This window comes from Apteryx rowi, unplaced genomic scaffold (genome assembly GCF_003343035.1).
Source record: "Apteryx rowi isolate R43461 unplaced genomic scaffold, aptRow1 scaffold_147, whole genome shotgun sequence".
Classification (NCBI taxonomy): domain Eukaryota; kingdom Metazoa; phylum Chordata; class Aves; order Apterygiformes; family Apterygidae; genus Apteryx; species Apteryx rowi.
Genome location: NW_020447719.1, coordinates 249,743 through 271,985, shown reverse-complemented (window position 1 = coordinate 271,985; position 22,243 = coordinate 249,743). Strand labels below are relative to the sequence as shown.

Sequence of the window (22,243 nt, the reverse complement as noted above, 5' to 3'; positions counted from 1 at the left end):
AGAACTGAGGCCACAGAGCTGCCTAGGCAAGGTTATTCAGGTTACATCGAAATCAGTGGATCCAGGAGCATCTCCTATCTGGACACGTCCCAGCTGCATCCCAAACATACAGGGATATATCGGCACACACCAGCCACCTCTCTTCCCCAAGCCTTGACTTCCAAAGAAAAGAAACTGAGACAAGCAGGAAAAAGGGAATGCCAGTAGGCTCCAGCATACACTGAAGAGCCCTTAGCCTTCAAGGCTAGGACAAGATACAAGCAGGAACACAACCCTGATCACTGCTTTTATACTGTTCCATGGAATCATACACGAACAACGTAGTATACCTGTCTAGTGGTTAGACATTAAAAGAACTGTGGTGACTATTCTGAAATTCAGTGAGTTATGTCAGTAGAAGGTTGGAAACTAAGCCTCTTCCCTGTAGATCAGAGATCACACTTTTCCTAAAAGCAAACAAACAAACAAAACAAAAAACACTTGTGCAATGGCTTTGGAATCACAGCAAGTCTTATACTCCAGAGGATATACTGGTTTTCTGTGTGTTAGTCTCTTCTGGGCTACAAGCCATTACTGGCCTCTAAACTAACGTTTGGCTCTGCAAAGCAAGCCAAGCACCATAATTGCACTGCTTTTTAAATTAAGAGGAGACAGTTTCTGCCAGTCTGAGAGCTGTTCTTACATACTTGTCATCTGCTCTTTCAGTATATTTTCCTGGAAATATAAGTAACAGCTTGCTTACTTGAGGTCATACATGATCTTGAAAAAACTCAGTGTCAATGCACAGAAATATCTTTTTGCATTGCAATGGAGTTATAAAAGGATGCACATAGCAAAATGCAATGTATTCTATCCTGCACTGATAGCTCCTCCAAAGGGGGAGCTATTCCTGTCATTTGGGAAGCTAGTCTTGCCTTTTCCAATTTTAGGTCCAGCTCCTCCAGGCCAAGATTCCTTGGCTAGCATACCATTCTTATGGATAGCTCCTTTTAAAAAGTTACATAAAGAGGTGGCTGTAAACTGCCTTAAATCACTGAAACTGAAAGAGGAAAAATAGCTCACTGCCACTTCTCTTCTTCCTATTCCTCAAGTGGTATTTGGCATTAACCTGACATAACAGAGGACTCCTGTTAAAGTACGGTTATCTTATTCATCAAACTGTTTCACTCCATATTGTAACGGAAAAGCAATATATTCAGGCAAACATTCTATCCTGTATAAGAATAATTTTGCCAAAAACTTGATTCAGTGTTGCTTGTCCATGGGAAGGAATAGCATGCTAATTCCCACCATCTTAGTTCTGCAGCTGATTTTTATGAGCCAAACCAAGAGTCATCCTACTAAAAGTAAACTATATTTTACTGAATTTTAATTGCACTTTATTATACTCCTTGCAAATGCTGTTTTAATATTAAATTACACTAAATACACAGTGTTCAGTCCCTGTCCTTGCCTTTTTTCAAGGCTGAAAAGGTTGCTGCTAGATACACTTGTGCAATGTGAACAGTGTACATATACAGTGTTATATAAACAAACATGACAATAAGTGGTATATATCTTTTTCCTTGTCTCCTTTCCTTCCTTATCTCCAGTTTTGTCCCACAACCCACATGCTTTCTTAAAGCACATATGTAATGTGTAACTTGAAACATGTGCAGCAAGGTCACAAGGCTTTGATAAAAGCTCTCAAAAGACACTTATGAGCTGAGAAGCTTCTGGAGTTTAACTAAATTCTCTGCCTTTTATGACTGTGATAAAAGGCCAGAAAATATGGCACAAGTACAATCTAAAAGTTAAGAAACTGGAAGAGAAATAGAGAGAGCTCACAATGTCTTTTGAAGTACGATTTTTAAGTAAACATTGTCATATTTTGGAGGCTACAGCTCTTTTTAATGTGAGATGGTGGCTAATGATATGTTAGCATAAATCGCAGCAATTAGAAATCTGTAAGCATAACAGTCTTGGGGATTTCAGTTGTAGTATAATGACAATCACTAAAACACAGTGCTTCCTTGTGCATTACCATATTCCTCCCATTAAGCAAAATTGTTAAAAAAAAATTCTCAACTTCTGCAACACCAAGGAAGTGTTTTGTCAGTCTTCAGTTAGCGCTTCCCAAGGCAATGTGTTTCCATTTTAACGTGAACTGACAAGTGTAAGAAATAACAACATTCTCACCTGGTTTTTCTGTTCTAGCTCTTTGATTGAACTTTGAAGTTTCTGCAGCTCCTGAACGTACACAGCTACCTCCTGAGGTCCTTTGGCAAGTTCAGCTCTTAACTGATTAATGGTAGCCTGAATGGACAAACAGAAAATCCATATTTAACACTGGGTTATACATGCAAAACTTCCAAACAAAAGTGAGATATCTGGTAGCAAAATAAAAAGCATCTTGTACAAATAAATAGCTTAAGAAAAAAAAAAATCCTTCTGATGCAACCTCATCTTGGAGTACTATCAACTACAACAATACCAGTGAGCAGAGTTTCCCAGCCAAGATAAATTCGTGTTCTATTCAGAAGCCAAATTTGTCCCAATCCAACAAAAAAATGCCAGGTTGAGCCCACAACTGATGAAAATCACAACAGATTATCCATTAACAATTATCAAAATTCTAGCTCAAAGTGAACCCCCCCAAGCCATTGCAGTTATATTGGCAACATCTTCCTCCAAACCGCCCCCCCCCGGAGCACAGTGTCCTGGAAGAGGAAGTAGAAGGAAGTTAAGACACCTGGCCCCGTATGCAAACTTGATGTGTGACCTTTGAACACATCAATCCTGCAGGCCAGCGTAATCAGGTAAGAAACATTTCCCCATTCAACAGCATAGGTGCAAAACTGAATTTATCAGTGACTGCACAGTATTTATATACAATAATGAAAGCACAGAAGCAAAGCACCTCACATCTGTAACAGTGGCTGCCCTAAAACATATTATGCTTGGGTTAACAGGAAATAATACCATGTATGGTACCACGTGCCCATTCCTCCCACAGACCTCTGAGACCTTAGTAGAACATGATAAAAGAGAAAAAGGGATCTTTCACAAATGTGACCTCTCCACATAGAGCTGAAAAATGTGAAACCTGATCCTTACATTAGACGGCAAAGCTAACTCTTTAATAGAGGGTGAATGAAATACTGAATTCCCTAATTAAAATGTGTTTGCAGTATGCTACCCAAAAGCTAGCAACCAACTTGTACTTGCTATTAATGCTTCTCTTCTTTGTAACAAAATGTGCCAAAGAATGATCTTCTTGCATATTTGTAATACAGAAAATAAAATGCACTGTATGAATGCACTCATTCGAAATACACTGTATGCTAACGGCATTTTTAAGTAAGTTTTCCTTCCCGTTGTTCTCATAATCACAGATTTTGGCAGGAATGTATAAATACCAATTTTAAAAATGAACTAATTTCTTTTTAGCAAAAAAGGGTGACAATCACAGAAACAATAACATTTCTGTTTCATACATACATACATCCCAACTTCTGTGCTATGTATTTTTAGAAGTTACAGACATAAGTAGTAGACCATATACATAATATTTACAACCTTCCTACATAAATAGCAGGACTAAAAAAGAACATATGAACACATTCATTATAGGACTACATGTTGTTATTAACTCTGAGTTCTGTAATGTTGTTCTTTACAAGGTTGTTTTATTACAGAGCAGTTAGTTAAAACATACTGGGATCTGTCTTTGGCAGATAACCTTTTCAGGATGTTCTCGGAAAACAGAGTATGGATGTTTTACTGCTGAGAGGATGTAATGCAGAAAATGTGCAGAAGCTTGCTAAAGACCCCCCTGGAGCCTTTCAAACTAGAGTGAGATAGATAGACAGACAGACAGAAAAACAGACAGATATTCATTCATGTAAATATTCATGGATGAATATTCACTCCTGATATTGTGACATTGATGATGTGTCTGTATGGTTAATGAACCAATAAGCAAATAGGCGCACATCTAACAACAGAAATCTAATACAAGAATAAGAAGGTTTCAAAAAAAATTTTTTTTACCTCAAATTTAAGTGTCTCCATTAGAAGCAGAAAAAAAAATAAAATGGATGGATGAAAGATGGAAATAAGCAGTGCCAAAAGCTGTTAGTAGATACATTTCCTCAAATTTCTTGTCAAATATGGCTGTTTTTAATGCCTTTGCTTAGAGTTTTGGTGGGGTTTTTTTTAAAGACAGTCCTGCTTTTATCAAATTTACCCATATTGTAATCCACTCATCTTATTCAATACTGTATGCACTCAAGATAACAATTTGCCAAGCCTATTCCCTGCATTTTATGGCTTGTAGAAAGACTTATCAGAAAACTGAAACAGATCCCAATCTGCAGAGATTCATAGAAATGTTTAGCCCTGGAGCAGTGCAGCTGCTCTCATAACATGTTTATTATGTAGGATTCACTACAGTGAGAAGCTAAACATGGAAGGCCTATCTCAAAATGAACATTCATCTGAGATATCTAGACACCAGAGTTTCAGGTGTAGCTCTGAAATAAGGTATAAATCCCAACAAAAAAAAAATATATATATATATATAGAATGCACTTAGGTGACAACTGTAGAGCTATTCTTCTCAGGTTCTCTCCCTCCCGCAGCTTTAAACATCATTAACATTTTAAATGTATCATTTACATAAAGCTTTTCAATAGTTTAATATTCCTTAATAATCACCTTGAACAATTAAAAAAATCCCATATTCAGAAGGATAACCAGCACACTAGCATTCCAAGGCAGAATAGCCACAAATACAAAAAGAGGTACATTGTTTCAACAACAGCATTTAAAGACACACAGAGTGATGACAATCATTGTTATTCTCTTCACCCAGGCCATAAGTATAACTTCTAAAGAAGTTATACTTTGGAAAACAATATTAATGCGTGTATCCGCATCCATCTTAGCAAGATGGCCAAGGATGGCCTAAGGACTGTTTTACTCTTTCAGCTCTTGAGGCGAGGTGGTCTCAAAGAGCAAAGCCGAGATGAAATATAGCCAAGCTTTTATGAGCAGAACTATACCCATGCTGTGGATGGAGGGCTTCCCAGGTCCTGTTTTCTTAAGGCTGAGACTTTTCACAGAGTGTTTTAAAAATAAAGTGGAAAAGTTTTCAGCACTATGACTTTAAGTGATTTTGTTTTTTAGAAAAGTCTTACCTACTGTCACTTCGCATTGACAGAAAAGCTTTTATTTTCAACTTGTCTTACTACTGAGGTCTTAGGCTATTGTTGCCATATGTTAAAATTAAGCAGAGGAGACGGTAACATTTCTGAGAAGAATGTGACTGCCACTGCTTGCCATGTTTTACCTTGTAGAAACTCAGTCTTCTCCGGTTCAGGCTACATACACTAAACAGACACCTGATATTACTTTCATAATTGCAGTGCAGTTTATAAGTTTTCTGTACATCTAAGACTTCTTATATGAACACATAGGAACAGGCAGTGGCATCAGTGCAGCTTTCTCCTCTACCTGCCATTATATCCAGCAGAACTGAAGAATTTTTTTTTTCCTCCTGTTAAAGGCTGCACTTTGAAACAGCTAATTATGTCAAAACTTAAGCATACCTAATTTGGGTCAACAGGAGCAGTTCCTGCTTCTGTGTATGCTTTAAGATGAAAGATTTCAGTTATGCCTGTGTCATTGTGTCGTTTAATCTTCACATGAAAACTAAATATAATATCCAAAACTACAAAAGATCAGAGTGACAGTATTTTGAATTTCAATTTAAATGCTGCAGCAGAGTTGTGAGCTCTCACAGTTAAAACCAAATTACAATTATGCAACAACTTACATGACCACATAACCACATTATATTCAGAACTCCAGCTGTGATATTCCTTTTTTCCCACGTCTGATCAAGTTCTTGGCATACATAATTTTAACTTGAGAACAATAGTAGATTTAGACTTAGTATAATACTGTACCCTCATACAATTCCTGGGACTCCACATATCTATTAATGAGGGGAAAAAGGAGGGAGGGAGGGAAGCTGTAAAGAGTTCAGAATAATGCAAGGCAGAGCTCCTCTGAAGTTCTGCAGTGCAGATGAAAAAACAGAAAGTTAAAACTGCAGTTCTGAAATCTAGGACACATAAAACACCAGGAATCCGTCATGCCCACAAATCTCAACAGGACAGAGGATACTAGAAGCAACTGTGCGTCCTACAGAACTTCCAGTCCTTCCCTCATATAAGCTGGGGAATTCTGCAAGGAATTCCCCATTTCCCATTTCACTAGAGACTACAGCTCTGCACTGGCAAGTTTTGAAGGCACTACCTGGCCAGGCAGAACAGAAAAGGGGGACAAAATTAAAAAGCCACAGGCATCACTGACAAAATGCCTAGTGAAGATTGTTGCACTGTCACAAAGGCCACAAAGGTAAAACTATACCAAACAACACACTAGTGAGATGCAACACACTCCAGCAAGAGAATTCTTCTGCAGATATGGATTTATCAATTCTCTAGTACAATAAATTAGGTTAGACAAAAACCTTTTTTTTTTTTTTTTTTTTTTAAGAAATTCATCCCAGTATCTCTGTCAGACAGCAAATTTTACTCACTCTTCTGGTAAATCACATCAAAAAGGCTTTAATTAGGTGGGATCTGAGACAATTCCATGTTATGACAGTATAAGGAGTAAGATTCCCCCTTAAAAATCCAAGCCAAAGTTTCTGCATTTCTGTTTCTCTCATTTGCACAGAAGTGCTCACTGGTAGAAAAGGAAAGTGATCAAAAACAAGAAAACCAAACATTTGTTAAGGGAGAGGCAGTTAACACATATGGCAGTAAGGTGCAGTTTTAGCTTTGCTTCCTCAAATAAATATTTATCATCAAATTCTATATGCAAGAACAATGAAAACAGGAAAATGTTTTCAAATCTCCCATCAGCAATTTAAAACATCTTCAATTGACTCAGCCAAAACAGAAGCAAGCCTTCGCAAACATGAGAACAATAGCTTTCATTTTTCACTTTAGACTGCAGTAACGACAAGATGAAAACTATGGTGCTGTTGCCCAAAAACACATTACATCTTGACCTTAAGCCATGGTGAGCCCTGGTAGTCCCTCACTTTCTAGTCTAGCAGGCAACAGGCAAGACTGGAAAACCATTATGTAGTTGATCTGGGAGAAGGCGGGGAACACAGATTTGTACCTTACATACAAAACACACCTACAATAAGTAATAGGTGTAAAAAGATTTCCAATTTGATAGTAAAAACTAGATAAAGATATGGTATTAAAAAGCAAGTAAGCTTACAACATGCATTATGATTTTTAAAGTGGCTTTTTTCATTATGATGAATTACTATTTTCCATTTTCATATGAAAATCATTACAAAATTAATACACACAACATCTTTAGGTATGACTTACCTCTGAGTTAGCCTGTTCTGCCTGCAACTGCTTGCACTCATCTTTCAACTTGTCAGATTCTCTCTCACGCTCCAAAGTCATTTTGTCCATCAATGTCTGAACTTGGACCAACTCCTTTTTCAGGACAGCCACATCTTCCAGACCAGGCCTTTGCAGCTGAAAAGTAGAAAAGTGGCAATGGGCAACATGACAAGGTGATACCTACAGTATGACAACTGAAAAAACAGAAAAGTACATGTGATTCGCCAAGGAAACAGGATTTAGTAGATCATCTTGTCAGTTCTTGCCTACTAAGCCTTGAACTGGTTGGTTGATTTCAACCAAATCTGACCGAGGGGATAAGGTCTCAAAGATTAAATTTCTATAATTTTAATGTAGATAGATGGCTAGGTACGGGAGGGAGACCTTCACTGTGAGAAAAGGCTGAAGTGACAGGGAATCCACTCAAGAAATTTACCTGAAGTCATAATTCCTTGAAAAGTAGACTATATTGGTTCCTCTAGCAAGAAACTCAACAGGTAAAGATAACTGGATAGCTGTAGTGACCAGGCAGGGCAAAGAGACTCATCAGCCCTTCAGGGCAGCTGACTATGGGAAGAAGAGGAGGTAAACAAGTCCTGCCTCCCTCCAAAGTCTAAGCAGTGGCAGAGGGAAGGAATGAAGATAAGCAGGAAGTTAGGAGGTCCCTTAGCTACCGCTGTAGAAGCTACAAGGCTGCTGAGTCCACTGGGATTTTTCCCTGAAGCCACGGCTGTATATAAAAGTCCCCAGGAGCCAAACTCTTGGAATACACACACATCGGTATTACCAGCCAAGCGCAAGAGGGAAAACATTAACATAAGCAAGGTGATGACAGTTGCCAGCCTTTTAGCCACCATGTCACAAAACACCTCTCCGAGCATTTCTTACGAATGCAGCTGTCACAGGAGCAGTCACAGCATAACATCTAATGGAAAATGGGTAATCTAAAGACAGCTGTTCAAGTCAGCAACGGCATTCTCCAAGTAAGTACAGGCCTACATAACTTATCTATAAGGATTAACACTCTGCAAAACTCCTTAAATATAGAGCATCAATATGAAGAATATAAAATAATGTAGTGTAAATTTTAATATGCTAGTCAGAAACAATACATATTTCTTGACTAGAAAAATACTGAAAATTTAGGTCAGTGAAATAGACAAGAAAAATGATGTTCTGAACTCCTTTCTAACCCACAAGCAGATCCCCCCAAGTTTCAGTGTCTGAATACTTTAAAATTGTATTTGCAAGCAGTTGAGTATACCCCTTTTTAATATGGAAATGATATAAAACCATTAATACTGTGATGTGAATACCAGTTCTGTCTTTAAGTCTTCTACTGCATTTCTTTCTTTCTGCAGTTCTTGTGTCAGGTTTGTCACTTTCTGTTCGGCACCTTCCCTAAGACTGGTTTCTTCATCATATTTTGCTTTAAGATCTAATTAAGAAGGAAGTTGAACAAATGATCATTTGCAAGAGTTGCACAAATAGGGAACAGAATCAGACTGCAGGTTAATATACTTACCCACAATTTCAGTGGCTAGTTGTGCTGCTTTCTGCTCAAATAAGTCTTTCATTTGCTTAATATTAAAATTTTCTACTTGGATCTCTTCTAGTTGACGTTCTAATGATTCTAGTTCCATAAAAAAGAACAGTATTATTTTCTAAGACACCTATAGGACAAGGTTATACAGTTACTCACATCAATAACAAATCACAGTAGATAAAAGAGTAATTAATCCAAGTTCACTTAACATCCAATTAGCTTTAGGAAAATGAATAACAGTGCTAGAAGTTAAATATATACATGCATGATGCTGGAACCTGTCACAAGTTGAGTCCTATGCAGGATTAAGGACATAATGGCTTCCACTAGTCAGCAAATATCCCGCCATATCATTTTAACATGCTGAATTCCAAGCCCCAAACTGTGATTAGAAGCCATTTAATCATGATCAGTCAAATACTTTATGCACACATAAGGAAATTGTATTCCATGAGTGCCTCATGAAGACAAAACACGGAGCAAAAATTATTGGCTTGAGAAACAAACAACATTTCATTGTTTTCTTTGCTAGCAATGTGAACAAAAAAGCAATGAATAAAACTAACATTGACAAAAGCTGTAGTTTAAATGTCAACAGTCACTGTCTTTCTCAGCAAAAGACTCATCCCAAACGCTTGAATATACGAAATGATTAAAAACATGTTCAAAACTATGACTGAGAGGTGCTTTTACAGTTATGAGAATTCCTCTCTCACTTCTAGAAATAACAAATGCCAAATGTCTCTTAACAATTCCCCACACCGTAGCTATCAGGAGCTCCCTTAAGCACCTGCAATAAACTTCACTTGTCAGCATTCTGGCTCTTGAATTCACCAAAAGTGCACTTTCATCAACCCAAAGGCTACACTGAACAAAATTTCAGAAATTCCAAAACAGTGACAGAAAATAATATAATAAAACATTAGCCACCTGCAGATGTAGCTGTTGTCAATCCATCAGACTTAGAATCCTTAAAAAAAAAAAAAGAAGAAGAATAAAAGGATCATTAGACAGTAGGAATAACTATTAGTACTTCAATAGTTCACAAGATCTTTAAAATAACGATTCCACTTTTGGAAAGACATGGAAATAAAAGCTTCTGTGCTCAAAAACCACAAAGCAATATAAAAATACCTGATTTAAAACAGCTATAGCAGGAAGACTGGAAAAAGCCAAAATGATTTTCCATTTCTTGTATCACTACACTATCAGGCCCTCGGATTTTTAAGATTCAAGTAACAATCCCCCCCTCCTTTTTTTTTTTTTTTTTTAATATTGAAATCTGACCCTAAAAACACAAGTAACAGACATTAAACAGAAAGGCAGCAACACACATTCTGAGAATACATACTACTAGAATGCAATTTCTGAGGTTTATAACAATTCAGTATTTAAGTAGCTTATAGTAACAAACTAAGTGAGTTTCCATAGGTACAGCACACTATAATTTGCCTCGCCTTTTTTGTTCTGTTCGTATGGGGTTTTGTGAAATCAAACTATCGTTCCCCAAAATTTCTTACAACAAAGACCCCATTGCTATGTTTCTCATAACAGATGAAACACCACATTCAATTTATTTTCTTTAATAAGCTGAGTTCTGAATAAGCCCAAAAGAAGGAAAGGTCTGAACTGAGCTTGTAGTAAGTAGTATAGAAGAATCACTATCTATGACTTTGTTTTTCAGATATATACTTCAGATATATATTTGGTTTTCAAGAACGTGTCAAGAGCCAAGTTATGGAACTAACTAAATCAGGCCACGTGCCTTACAAAAAAAGGTATTAATCTTCAATGTCAATGTTGATGATAAACCTGCTTCAAGTATTTTAAAGCAATTACTTGCTGCCGCTGCCCCTGCAATTTTTCTAGTTCTTTCTTCAGCTCTTCTGAATACCATCTCTCCTCCTAGAAGAGAAAAAAAGAGATTGGGAAGAGCGAAGCATAAGTTTGGTTGCTTGAGATAGCAGAATACTTTGCAATTTGAAACAAAGAACCATATACAAGTAAAATACATTTCCAACCTTCAGCGAAGCTTGCAAGTCCTGGACTTCTTGTCGGAGCAGTGATACTTCATCTCTGAATAAATATATCCATGGAGTGGAGAAAATGAATATGCAGTGGTTATGTTTTGTCAATTATACTTTCAGTACAAGTTATAATATATATTAACTGGAAGACAGTTATAACCACATATTTTATAAATACAATATACATAGTTATATATAGGGGGGTTATATTTTTTGAAAACTTGGAACAAACTGAATTAATAGATAGTTGTTAGCTCAGTTTCATATCATCACCTGAAAAATGCTAAAACATATGAAGTGGATAAGTAAAGAGACATATGTATGCAGGACACAAACATGGTCTGTTCAAAGAAAGAATTAGAGCTTTTTTTTTTTTTTTAATATGAAAAGAGTCTTCCAAAAATCAAATGCAAGTCTAAGTTGGTGCACCAGCTTGACCACATGATTTCAGAACAGCAAAGCTTTGCACTGGGATGTTTAACTGTTTTACACACCTTACGAAAAGGGCAGGTCTATTCTCCTTCACTTACCATCTCAAGTCACAGAGAGCATGCAGTCCTATTCCTCCTCAAACATGCAGTAACATAATTTTTCTGCCACACAGCAATTCAGTATGCCCCACAGATACACTCACTTAATGGTATGAATGCTTAAAGCCTTGGGATTTTAAATTCTCAAATTTCACACTCGAGCCTCCAGCCATGCACAAACACAAGATTCAAGGCTAAAACTGTTGCTGATCAGTTTAGACAGCACCCTTCTAAATCTCAGGTCTCTTTATAGAATTACCTAACCATACACCCAAGGCTAATGTTGCCTAACTGAGACACAGCCACTTCAAAAATGGGACACAGAGGTCATTACAACAGTGTCAACACACCCGTTCTTACTGTTTACACAGCAGCAACACCGCAGGGCCTACTCCAACAGAGATACGCGTGGGTGTGAATATCAACATAGTCTCTCAGTTTTATACCATACAAATTTGCTGCAGCAGTGCTGCAATGCTCCTTCTTTTATCTCATATTATGAGATATACAGTATTCCTTACTTAAGCTGGAAAGGAACAGATTAAATCTACGCCTGCATATTACCATCACGTTTGGGTCATCAAGAAGGAAGGGAAACATATCGGCACACAAACCAACAAAGTGATGCCAGCAAGAACTCCAAGGTGGACCAATTTCAATGGCAAAATAAATATGTGATATTAGAAAGAGATGATTTTCTGCTATTTACGCATTATTCTGCCCATGTGAGACATGTATCAACTGGAGGTTTGCAAACATCATTTTACTGAGACAGCCATAGCTGCAATCCAGAATTCATACATGGAGGGGGGAGAAGAAGCAGCTTTCTCACAAGTATAGGTAAATTAGCTAAAATTCACACATTATAAATAAAATCTCAGGCAGGTGAAACACAGTTGACTATACTGAAGCTGGGCCAGAACACATATCGGATGTGTAACACTGAAGTATTGAAGACCCATTGGTCTTTGTAATAGATAGAACTTTTTGAACTGTATGAAAACAGTTTGTAATACAGGAGAAGAGGGAGGGCAGGAGAAGGTGAAGAGGGGAAGTCTGGAATGTAAGCACCCCTCCGTAGTAATTGCCTTGATATTCCCAACACGACTGTGCTTGAGAGTGATAAGATGAAACCTAAATTGGGTTTAGCTGTCCAGTGAAAAATAAATGGGAAAGAAGTATAAACGATCACTCTGTAATTGTAACTTTATTTTTCTTACTGCCATCCAAATCCTCATCAAATCACCCTTTCCACTACGACCATGCTGCAATCCCTTCCTCCTCTCTGACACTCCTCTCCGCACAGCTCCTAAGCCTTGCCACCTGGAAAATCCCTACTACCTTTTCCTTATGCTCCACACCACTCTCCATCTTTAATGCTAGTACCTGAATTTTAACACTGAGTACTGATGGTCTAGCAAGATCACACTGGGTATAGTTACAGGATTTACTCTTGGCACTTAACCATGGTAGTTCATGGTGTGGGGGGGAAAGAAGACACCATGTAATTCATAGTACCTAAATTTCTTTATTGACTAAATAAAGAACTTCGCCTGCTAACTTGTCCTATGAACCACATGTAAACTTGCTTGTAGGTAGCTGACCTGATTGGTTCACTGCTGTAGATCAGAATATTTCTTTAACGTGGTATTCTAAGTCTTGAAAAAAATGTTTATGTTAAAAGAGAGGTTTCTCAAACAAGTATACAACTGAGAAACATTAAAAAATGCCACACTACGAGGAAGAAATAGCTCAAGTGTTGCACAACAGCTCTCACCAGACTCCCTTCATACCATCCAAACTCCCTGACCTTGACCGTTTTTTCAATTATATGAGAGAAAAAAAAACACTTGTCCTTAAACTGTCAAGAGTCAGAAAAAAAATTTCACCAGCCAACATCTGGTTGACATTGGAAACTCGTAGGCGTAAAAATAAATCTGTCATAAACTATATAAACAATATAGTTATGACCAATTATTCCCCCATGTGAATGCTATTATTCTACTAGAAGTACCATTTCTGGTCCAAGTTATATCACTCAGAAAGGGTTTAAAGCAGACTGAGAAGAAATATTTTTAAGTAAGTGTGCACACAGGAAAACCAGTGCAACTCTAATGGTACCATACCATTTCCTCATGTATAAAGCCCTGATTTTGTTATCTTTTGTTCTCCCCAAACTATATGACTCCCCATCTTTCTTTCAAATTATCCACCACATCTGGTAACTTCTTTTTGGCTCCTCATGCATTTAGAGAGCACAGAGGATAAAAACAATTGTAAAAATAGCACCATCTCAAAAAAATCCATCCCCCTTGAACAAGCAGGACACAGAACGCCCACTTTAAAAAGCAATACCAATTTACTTTGCTTACTAGTTTTCTTTCCCTACACAGTTAAGAAAACTGAGGACACGCAGGCTATGGATTGTAGTCCATCCTCCCGTCACACTACTTACTGCTTGCCTGATGCGCATGCTAATCAAACCCCGCTGCCGCAACAACTCCTCTGGAGGCAGGACTTGCCCTACAGAATCCCCTTTAAATATAAGCAGAAAATAATTCAGCTCCTTTTTGAGATCATACTGACATCTCATGGTTGATATCTAAGAATAATGTCTGCAGCATTACTTCTACTTGTGAGCCAAGCACATCTGACAGATAAAAGATACTGTACAATACCATATAGTTTTGTCTAAGCAGACACACATGTTAAAATGAGATTCTATTTGAGGAGCATATTCCTTTTGTTCCAGAAGCCTTAATGACAGACTAAGGAAGAAAAATACAATGCTAGAACTTATGCAGCTATTCTAAGTTTATTTTAAAATTTTGCATTAAGCTATGTGCCTTGAAAAATGGTATTTTGTTTTATCTGAATAATTGTTTCTTCAACTTGATGAGTTACTTTCAGCCCCTTCTTCCATTGCACTGTTAAGAAAAGTGCTTATCGGCCTCTGAGCCTCCTCTCAGGAGCTTCGACACTCTCAATACAAAGCGCATGTTCAGGGAGTACAGCTAGAAACCCACAGCGGTTAGAAGAGAGTGGAACTACCCATAAGAAAGGGCCTCTAGACCAGTGCACGAAGACAAGACCTCTGCTAACACTGGCTCTTACTGGCTTGTCAGCTCTGCAGAGTACTGGGGAGATATATACCTTCATTTGGATAATATGTGAAATATGTTACCTTTCACATTCTTTTCTTACAAAAAAAAGAAAAAAAAATTTTAAGGGTTAATTACATAAATGCATGTATTTTTTCCAATGTAACTATTTATCGTTTTGGGTCACATTTCTACTGACCACAAAACATTTGAATGATTTACTTCACAGCTGTGGTAGAAGCTGCTTCAGTCATCAGGTGAACAACAGCTAGGCTGTAGAGTCTGAACCTTTATTTGCTGAATAAGGCCAGTCATCTGCTCACTCTGACACTGTTGCGTGACAAGCAGAAGAGAGTTTGGGGGAGTGTGACAAAGCAGCAGCACTGACTGCCATTTACAACAATCCCAAACAAACACTGAACAGAAGAAGAACCGGGAGGAAACAAAATAAACCCTATATAAATTTTACCCTTGCGAAAAACTCCCCAAACCAACAAGAGGGTCTACTGAAACACAGGGACACTACTCAAAACTATTCTGAAGAGATTAAGTTTCATCTTATCAACTCCTGCTATAATCTGCTGGTCTCAGAAACTAAACAATCTGATAGGTTGCCTGGGAATATATCTAACCATACGGTTTTGATCAAAGAATTAAACAAAATAAACTAGAGGAGATTTCTAAAGATCAGTATGGAGTTTCTGGAATATGGAAGCATCAGAAGGAGGGTTAGTGACACAAACTTCTCAGATTTGCAACTAACTAGGCAATATGGAAACCTATCAAAACAAATAGTCATGATATAAGTACCCAGTACCGTAACCACTAAGTGACAAAATCAGGTTTCTTCTCTTTCTCAAGGGTTGCCCTTCCCACCCTCAAAAAAGTGCAATTTCACCTCTATGCTGAAAATAAGGTGGAAAATGTATTTTTCTGCCCCAATCCTAAAAATCATACCAGTTTGTAACATTGCACTGTCAGCTGCATGAGAAGCAGGTGATATAATTAAAATATAAACATATATACCTGCTTGTCATCTGTTGTCAGATCAATATCAGCCAACATAAGTTTTAAGCTGTTTTTTAATTGTATTTAGAAATGGGGCATGAACATTTAAATATTTTACTACATAAATAAGTGTTCAAATTAATACAGCCTTCATTGTAATTAGAAGCAGTTCAATACTGACACAAAAGCACATGCACAAAGGAATACTGTTCCACCTGTTCGGTGACAGATGACTTTCCCCTCCATGAGTTGAGTCAATGCCAGAATCATGAACTGCTTCATAGTGCTTGAACAGCTCCTCAGCTGATCCATGAGACTTCATACAGAGAGGACAAATAAAGCCCTATTATAAAAAGAAAAAAAAAAGAAAAAAGAAAAAAAGAAGTGAGAAGCAAAATTTGGCTTTTTGCCAAATTTTTATATTTAAAAGGAAGGAAATACAATTTTTTTCAGAAAAAGATTCTTACTAAGTATTTTGTGCTCTGATAACAGTTTAGGCAATTAATAAGTTAGAGTAAGGCCTACAAAAGTCATTTTATTATTCACTAATTTTTTCACAATAGCATTATGTACTAGTAATGAAATCTTTATTTAGAAAAATAAGAATAGTCATTTTTGAAGGACTGTAAGAATTTTCATTACAACTTTTCATAAAATCAGATTCTTCTTCCAAAGAGGAGACAGGGTTTGGGGGCTTGTTTTTAGAAAAGGAGATACAAAAAACCACTCATGTGAATGAGACAAAATAAAACCCTCTAAAGCATAGTTATTCATACACCTGTTATGACCATATTTAGGCCACTGATTTTAATATGGACCAGGTGAGAGTAGAAACCAGTGTTCATCTTGCATATAATTAGTAGATGCAATCCAGAAATGAAGAACTGAAATCAGCCCTCTACAATCTAAAGAAGCAGAAACCATCCATTTACATTCCAGCATATTTAGTGCAAGTTTACTCACAGCAAAAACTTAAAAGGGCAATACCTTCATTCTACCCCCAAAGTCAAGTGAAAACAGTTACAATGATGTATTTTTAAACGTGTATGGCCAAACCGACATTTACCAGAAGTGTTATGCATCTCACTTTATCTAACAACCTATTCAATCTGTTTTTAACTGAGGGGCTTTAATTTGGTTCTTTACTCACTTGGTTATCATGATCACTCCGAGCCAAGTTCTCATTTACACTATAGCCAATACGCATCACTCAAGTGAAACAAAGAAATTTCAGAGTGGAAGTAAGCAATTTAGTCTCATATTAAAGGTGCCTTATAATTCCAAACTGTATAAAGAGATCTTCGTGCAAGTGAGATTAAGGCCCTAGGTTTTTTTTAATTTGTTCGAAATACGCATTTACTTTTTTAAACATTACCCTTAAGTAATGATTTGTATCACATGAATTGTATTAACTGTATCACATTCCAACACTAAAACAAAGATCCTCACTATCCAAAATGAGAATACTCCTGGAAGATTATCACATTTCACATAACGTATGCTCCTGCAAGACATCTGACAGATCAACTGAGTGTCAAAACTACTTGTGTATGTTCTTAACTACGTATTTGGACACTACTAGATAAGCCGCAGAACTTTAGACATAATTACAAAGTGAATGTACTGAATGCATATGTTGTCGATCACAATAGCACTCACTTCCTAACTTGACATTGATAGTATTTTGTTTCACTAGTCATTAAAAATTAAATAACCAAATACTTACACGGATTTAATCCAAGAGAATTGTCAAGTTAGGCTATTCAAAGGCAGCTGAAGCTCTAGAGCAGTGAACAGGAACTTTATTACCAGTATTATTTATGTTCAGAAAATTAAAAAATTAAATATAGTTGCTTGTCAAATCCACATGATCATACTGAAGACTGATTTTAGCAAAACTGGATCAAACAAACAAAACAGTATCTTCCTTCAAAAGCAGAGCATAGACATTTACCTCTAACTCCAATTCATTTATTTCCAGAATTCATCTGCACGGCTTCACTTAGCATTAAACTAAGCCACTCATTCTTATGCACACGTGCCGAGAGGGATATAGGGAAGTTGACAGCCTACTTAGCTCCCAGTAACATTTATCCGATATAATTAGCACATGACGGCAATGAGAGTTACTCTGAGCAAAAGAATCAGAGGGAGAATATAGAAAATTCTTGGCAAATAGCAATGACAATAAACAACAGTACTGGTCAAAAAGCAAGGAATTTGTTTTGCAGATGACATGAGAGCAGACACTCTCATGCACTAACACTGTAACAGAATCCTATTGGGATGAAATGCACCTGAGCAATTCTCACTGTCCAGTTTGGTTTCCCAGTGACAGAAAAATCTGCTATCCACCGAGCACATGTTCTTACACAGCACAGGTGAATCTGGAAAGAACGAGTACGGAAAATTGCTCTGTCCTGTCCTTCCTTTTGCCCTTTATTTCTTTCCATTTAAGCTGCAGAGTCTGTTCAGTTGCTTTTGGCTGCTTGGTTGGGTTTTATTGTGTGGAAAGAGGGGCCCTGGAGAAGAGGAAAGAACAGATGATACTTGCAATTGGCCCAAGGGGACAGCAATCAATCAGTCATCTCGATTATTACTGAGCAAAGCCAGCCCAAGATTTTCCAAAAACTCAGGCAAAACTGAATGCAGCTCCCCCCCGGACCAGGGGCCAGAGGTAGGGGGAAGCTGCAGAGCCAGCAGGATGCCTTGTAACCCAGAGGGTGGATGGGAGCGCAAGAGTCAAACCCACCGCCCCCGGGGGCAGTGGGAAGCATGCACAAAATTTCCTTTCTAATAACAGAAACCACCTTCCTCTTGCATGGGGTGGAGTAAAGAGTACGTCACCCAACAGCCCCAGCCTCTCCACAGGCACTGCGGTAACCACTGCTGGCCTCACTTTTTAGGCATCTGGCATGGTTAGGATCAGCAGTGGATTACGGCAATTGGACTGCACCCTCACGGTTAAATGGCATTTCCTAAAGGTCTGACTCAAACACTGGCAGAGGAAGATGTTACCCTTCTGCAAACGGGCACCCTTGTCATGGAAAACATCATCCTTTCTCCTATTCATAGGGAGCCAGTAGACAGTTGGGGCAGGCAAGAATGCCAGCTTCTCTAGCTAAATGCACCGTCACTCACAAATCAGAGCATTAGACTATACGTGCCCAGGACCAGATTGCTTCATGCAAACCAACAATGCTACTGAAGTCAGAGCTGACATACAAATACTAGTTCAGTTCTCTTCATACTAAGAAAATCAGAATCATCTGGACTCTTCTTGGGTACCAGACAGTAACTGACAAAAGTAAAAAGCTTTCCTGGGCCTGCAACGGTTAGCCCCAGGTGAGAATCTTGGGTAGGGGCTTGGAGTGGTGGCTCTCTCTCATTTTTTTTAATAAATACAGCCAAAAAAATCTCTCTCTCCTAGCATCTTGAGATGCATTTTGAAAATACATATAAAAGTACATTTTAATAATTTGAAGCTGAATGTGTGGGAAGGAGGAGGAAGAGAAGAAAACTCACTGTCCGAAATGCTTACATCTTTTGACGCTTTTGTTAGTTTGCAGGAATTTGTATCAAGTGCAAGATATTCATATCCAGGGCAGATTACACAGTTACAGCCATTAAAGGGTTGTAACACTGGCTACCACAACTGGGGTGAGGGAAGGAGATCTCCATTCCAGTAAGTCTACACTTGTCTTCCTTAACTACACAGACCTTTATAGAAAAAGCAAGTACCAAAGTAACACTCTCGTATTTGAAGAAGGAAGTCACCATATATGACATGCACAATTATATTTTTCCAAAGCCTATATTAACCAAGAGGCACTCAGTAAATTTCATTTAAAAATACATTTAGGAGTTGCACTGCATAAAGCACAGCCATGGAGAACTGAAAGGGAGTTAATATTCTTCAACCAATAAAAGGAAAGATATCACTTCTAACGCCTGCAGCACTGCATACACAGACATAATTCGTAACTCCCTGACCAACATTTCTAATTGGGCTTTCTCTTTTGCTTTATGCAGGGGAAAAAAGAGCCCAAAAGAAGTTAAGGACAATTAGATGATTTTTGGTTTTTTTAACTAGAGAATATTTCCATCAGGAAATGACAATTTGTTGAATCTAAAGCTTTTTGCAGATCCCTGTCAGGGAAAAAATGAAGAAGGAAACAGAGTCACAACCACCAAATGGACAAGTTTTATCAGGGAAGTTTTTCGGATCACCACAGAATTCCTGAAGCAAGATAGAGCAAGAGAAAAGAAAAAGTCCAAACCAAAACACCACATACATGCACAGCCTAGCCACTAGGAATCAACATGCAATTTATAGCTCAAAAGAGCCTGCGACCTGCTGGTTAAGGCATTCCAATGAGAATGAGGAACAATACATTTCAAATCCCAATTTCTTGATTCAGAGGGAAATGTTTGGATCTCTTTCAGGTGGATACCTATGCGGCATGCATAGCACCAAGCACACCCGCAGCAAAACACTGGCCTCCGAGACAGGTCTCTGTTGGTGCAAAGTCTTCAAAGTATACCAGTTTTATTCAGAGCAGAACAGAAATTACTATCTAGAAGTTTTGTAGGAAAGTGTCTTGCCTCATGTCAAGTTCTAATGCCAAATTTTACCAACGATCTTAGACTACATGGAAGCATTACAGGATTATTTAATTGACTTCGTCAGAAAAAACTTATGACTAGGTCTGTACAAACATTTCTGTGTAGCTATTTCTCCGCTCTCCTAGTTAAGATTTACTTTCAGCCCTGATAAAGTTAAGCTTCTCAGCGATCTCTCTCTTAAAAGGCATCTGAGGTAAATGATTCTTTCTGAGTAACATTAATATTCTTACAAATCATTAATACAGCATTCCTTGGGAAGTAAGCCAGTATGTTAAAAGCAACACTGGAAGGAAAGTCTTGCAAAAAGAACTACCATATTTATTTTTATTGTACCAACATAATTTACAGGACTATAACTGTTTGGAGAACTTTGGCCGCCCGCACAGAAACACTCCTCAGTCCGAGTACCAGCACAGACAGACAGGCATGCTCTGTACAACCAGAAGTTTTGATTGACTGCAGTCATTCGCAGAACTATTCAGAAAGATTCACAAATAATTTACATAGCAGAATGGACTGAGTGGATTCTGTTTCTTTAGCTATTCTCTGTATTGTTCTGCAGGACTGAGAAGGGATGGAAGTAAAAATATATGTTTGAAAATTTCAGCCTGCTCAGAATATTGCCTTAACATGGCAGTTTTTCCTCATCATTCAGCACAAACCAGATCTAAACATGAAGTTGTCTAGTAGGACAACACATTTTGAAGAGCAGCATTTTCCTTACTCACTAGCATATAAAAGCAAAGATATTACTTCAACAGGCTGAAGGCTTTAGCTTGCAGATTAAAAAACGTAAACATTTACATGTAGGTGTCTACTCACCAATCATTATCAATGGAGAGCGACTCAGGTCTCTCCACTGGAGCCACACACTAGTCAGACGATCAAACAAATGTGTATCCTACGCATAGGGTCAGCTGAATAGTTCCATCTCCTATAGTGGGAGCTTGAGACACCTACATACACATGCCTTAAGTCTAGGTGCCTTCATCTACAAACTGCTTTTTTCCCCAGAGTATTACTGAAACGGTCTTTGTAGAGCTAATATGAAATCTTGGCTTAAGTAACTAATGAGTGGAAGCATAGCTTACTTTTTCACAAATTAAAACCAGGATTATCTGGCAGAAAGAAGTCTCTTCTCAAAGGAAAGTACCATGGGCAAAAGAGTTTTTACAGGACAAAATTCAGATTTGATCATATAGCTGAAGTACCAGAGAGAAGATATCCCAGAGATGTTCTGAAGTCATAGACATAGCTACCTGCCTTCCTTAGCATTTTGTTTAAAAATGAAACGAGTATCTATTCTATTCCCCAATCCCATTTTAACCCAATGAGGCTGCTACCATCGATGTTGTTCTACAGCTATATGTAGTAGAGAGCACATATATAGCACAAATTTTATATATATAACTATATTATATATTTTATATATAATATATATAATTATATATATAATATTATATATTTTATATATATACACACATGAATAGAGCACATAGCACTCTTCGCTAATACAGACAGAGTTTCTGCACTGTCTTAAGTTTTTATCCCAGCAATTATGTCATGAGTCAAACTTAAACAACTAGGGAACTTTGCTATTTTCCACTGAGAAGTCAATTTTGTTCCACAAACACACTTCTTGGAAAATATTCAAGTACTGAAGTGAATGAAAAAACAGAATTGCAATGTAACTGACACTTTTACTATATGGAAAAGATAAATCAATATTCTACCATATATATACACTACATGGAGAGCTTAGTCTGGGCATAAGGAGGTAGTCAAGCATGTTAAAGTACAGATTGGGCTCTAGTTTACATGAATTTTAGTTTCTGTGCTTCATCTTTGACTGTCCAGAAATACTGGGCCAGCACTCAAGGCAACAATCTTACAGTAAGTGGCATGAACAGAAAGTAGTAACTCTGATTCATATCCAAAGCCATAACATCCTCTAATCATGATCTAATTTTGTCAATGCCTC

The 22,243-nt window shown here is 37.6% G+C and overlaps 1 protein-coding gene across 4 annotated transcripts in view; it reads right to left on the bottom strand.

Annotated features, from left to right (window-relative positions):
• EEA1 (early endosome antigen 1) overlaps positions 1-22,243 on the bottom strand; it is a 77,756-nt gene that overhangs the window by 38,297 nt on the left and 17,216 nt on the right. For 3 of the 4 annotated variants that reach the window (XM_026058451.1, XM_026058452.1, XM_026058453.1), the window contains 8 exons: positions 15,852-15,979; positions 10,992-11,046; positions 10,810-10,875; positions 9,901-9,940; positions 8,950-9,057; positions 8,741-8,862; positions 7,404-7,559; positions 2,179-2,295 (listed from right to left, as the gene is read on the bottom strand). In XM_026058451.1, the coding sequence (XP_025914236.1) occupies positions 2,179-2,295; positions 7,404-7,559; positions 8,741-8,862; positions 8,950-9,057; positions 9,901-9,940; positions 10,810-10,875; positions 10,992-11,046; positions 15,852-15,979 (792 nt within the window). Of the gene's footprint in view, positions 1-2,178; positions 2,296-7,403; positions 7,560-8,740; positions 8,863-8,949; positions 9,058-9,900; positions 9,941-10,809; positions 10,876-10,991; positions 11,047-15,817; positions 15,980-22,243 lie in introns of those variants that run through there. The other variant, XM_026058454.1, reaches the window with a different exon arrangement.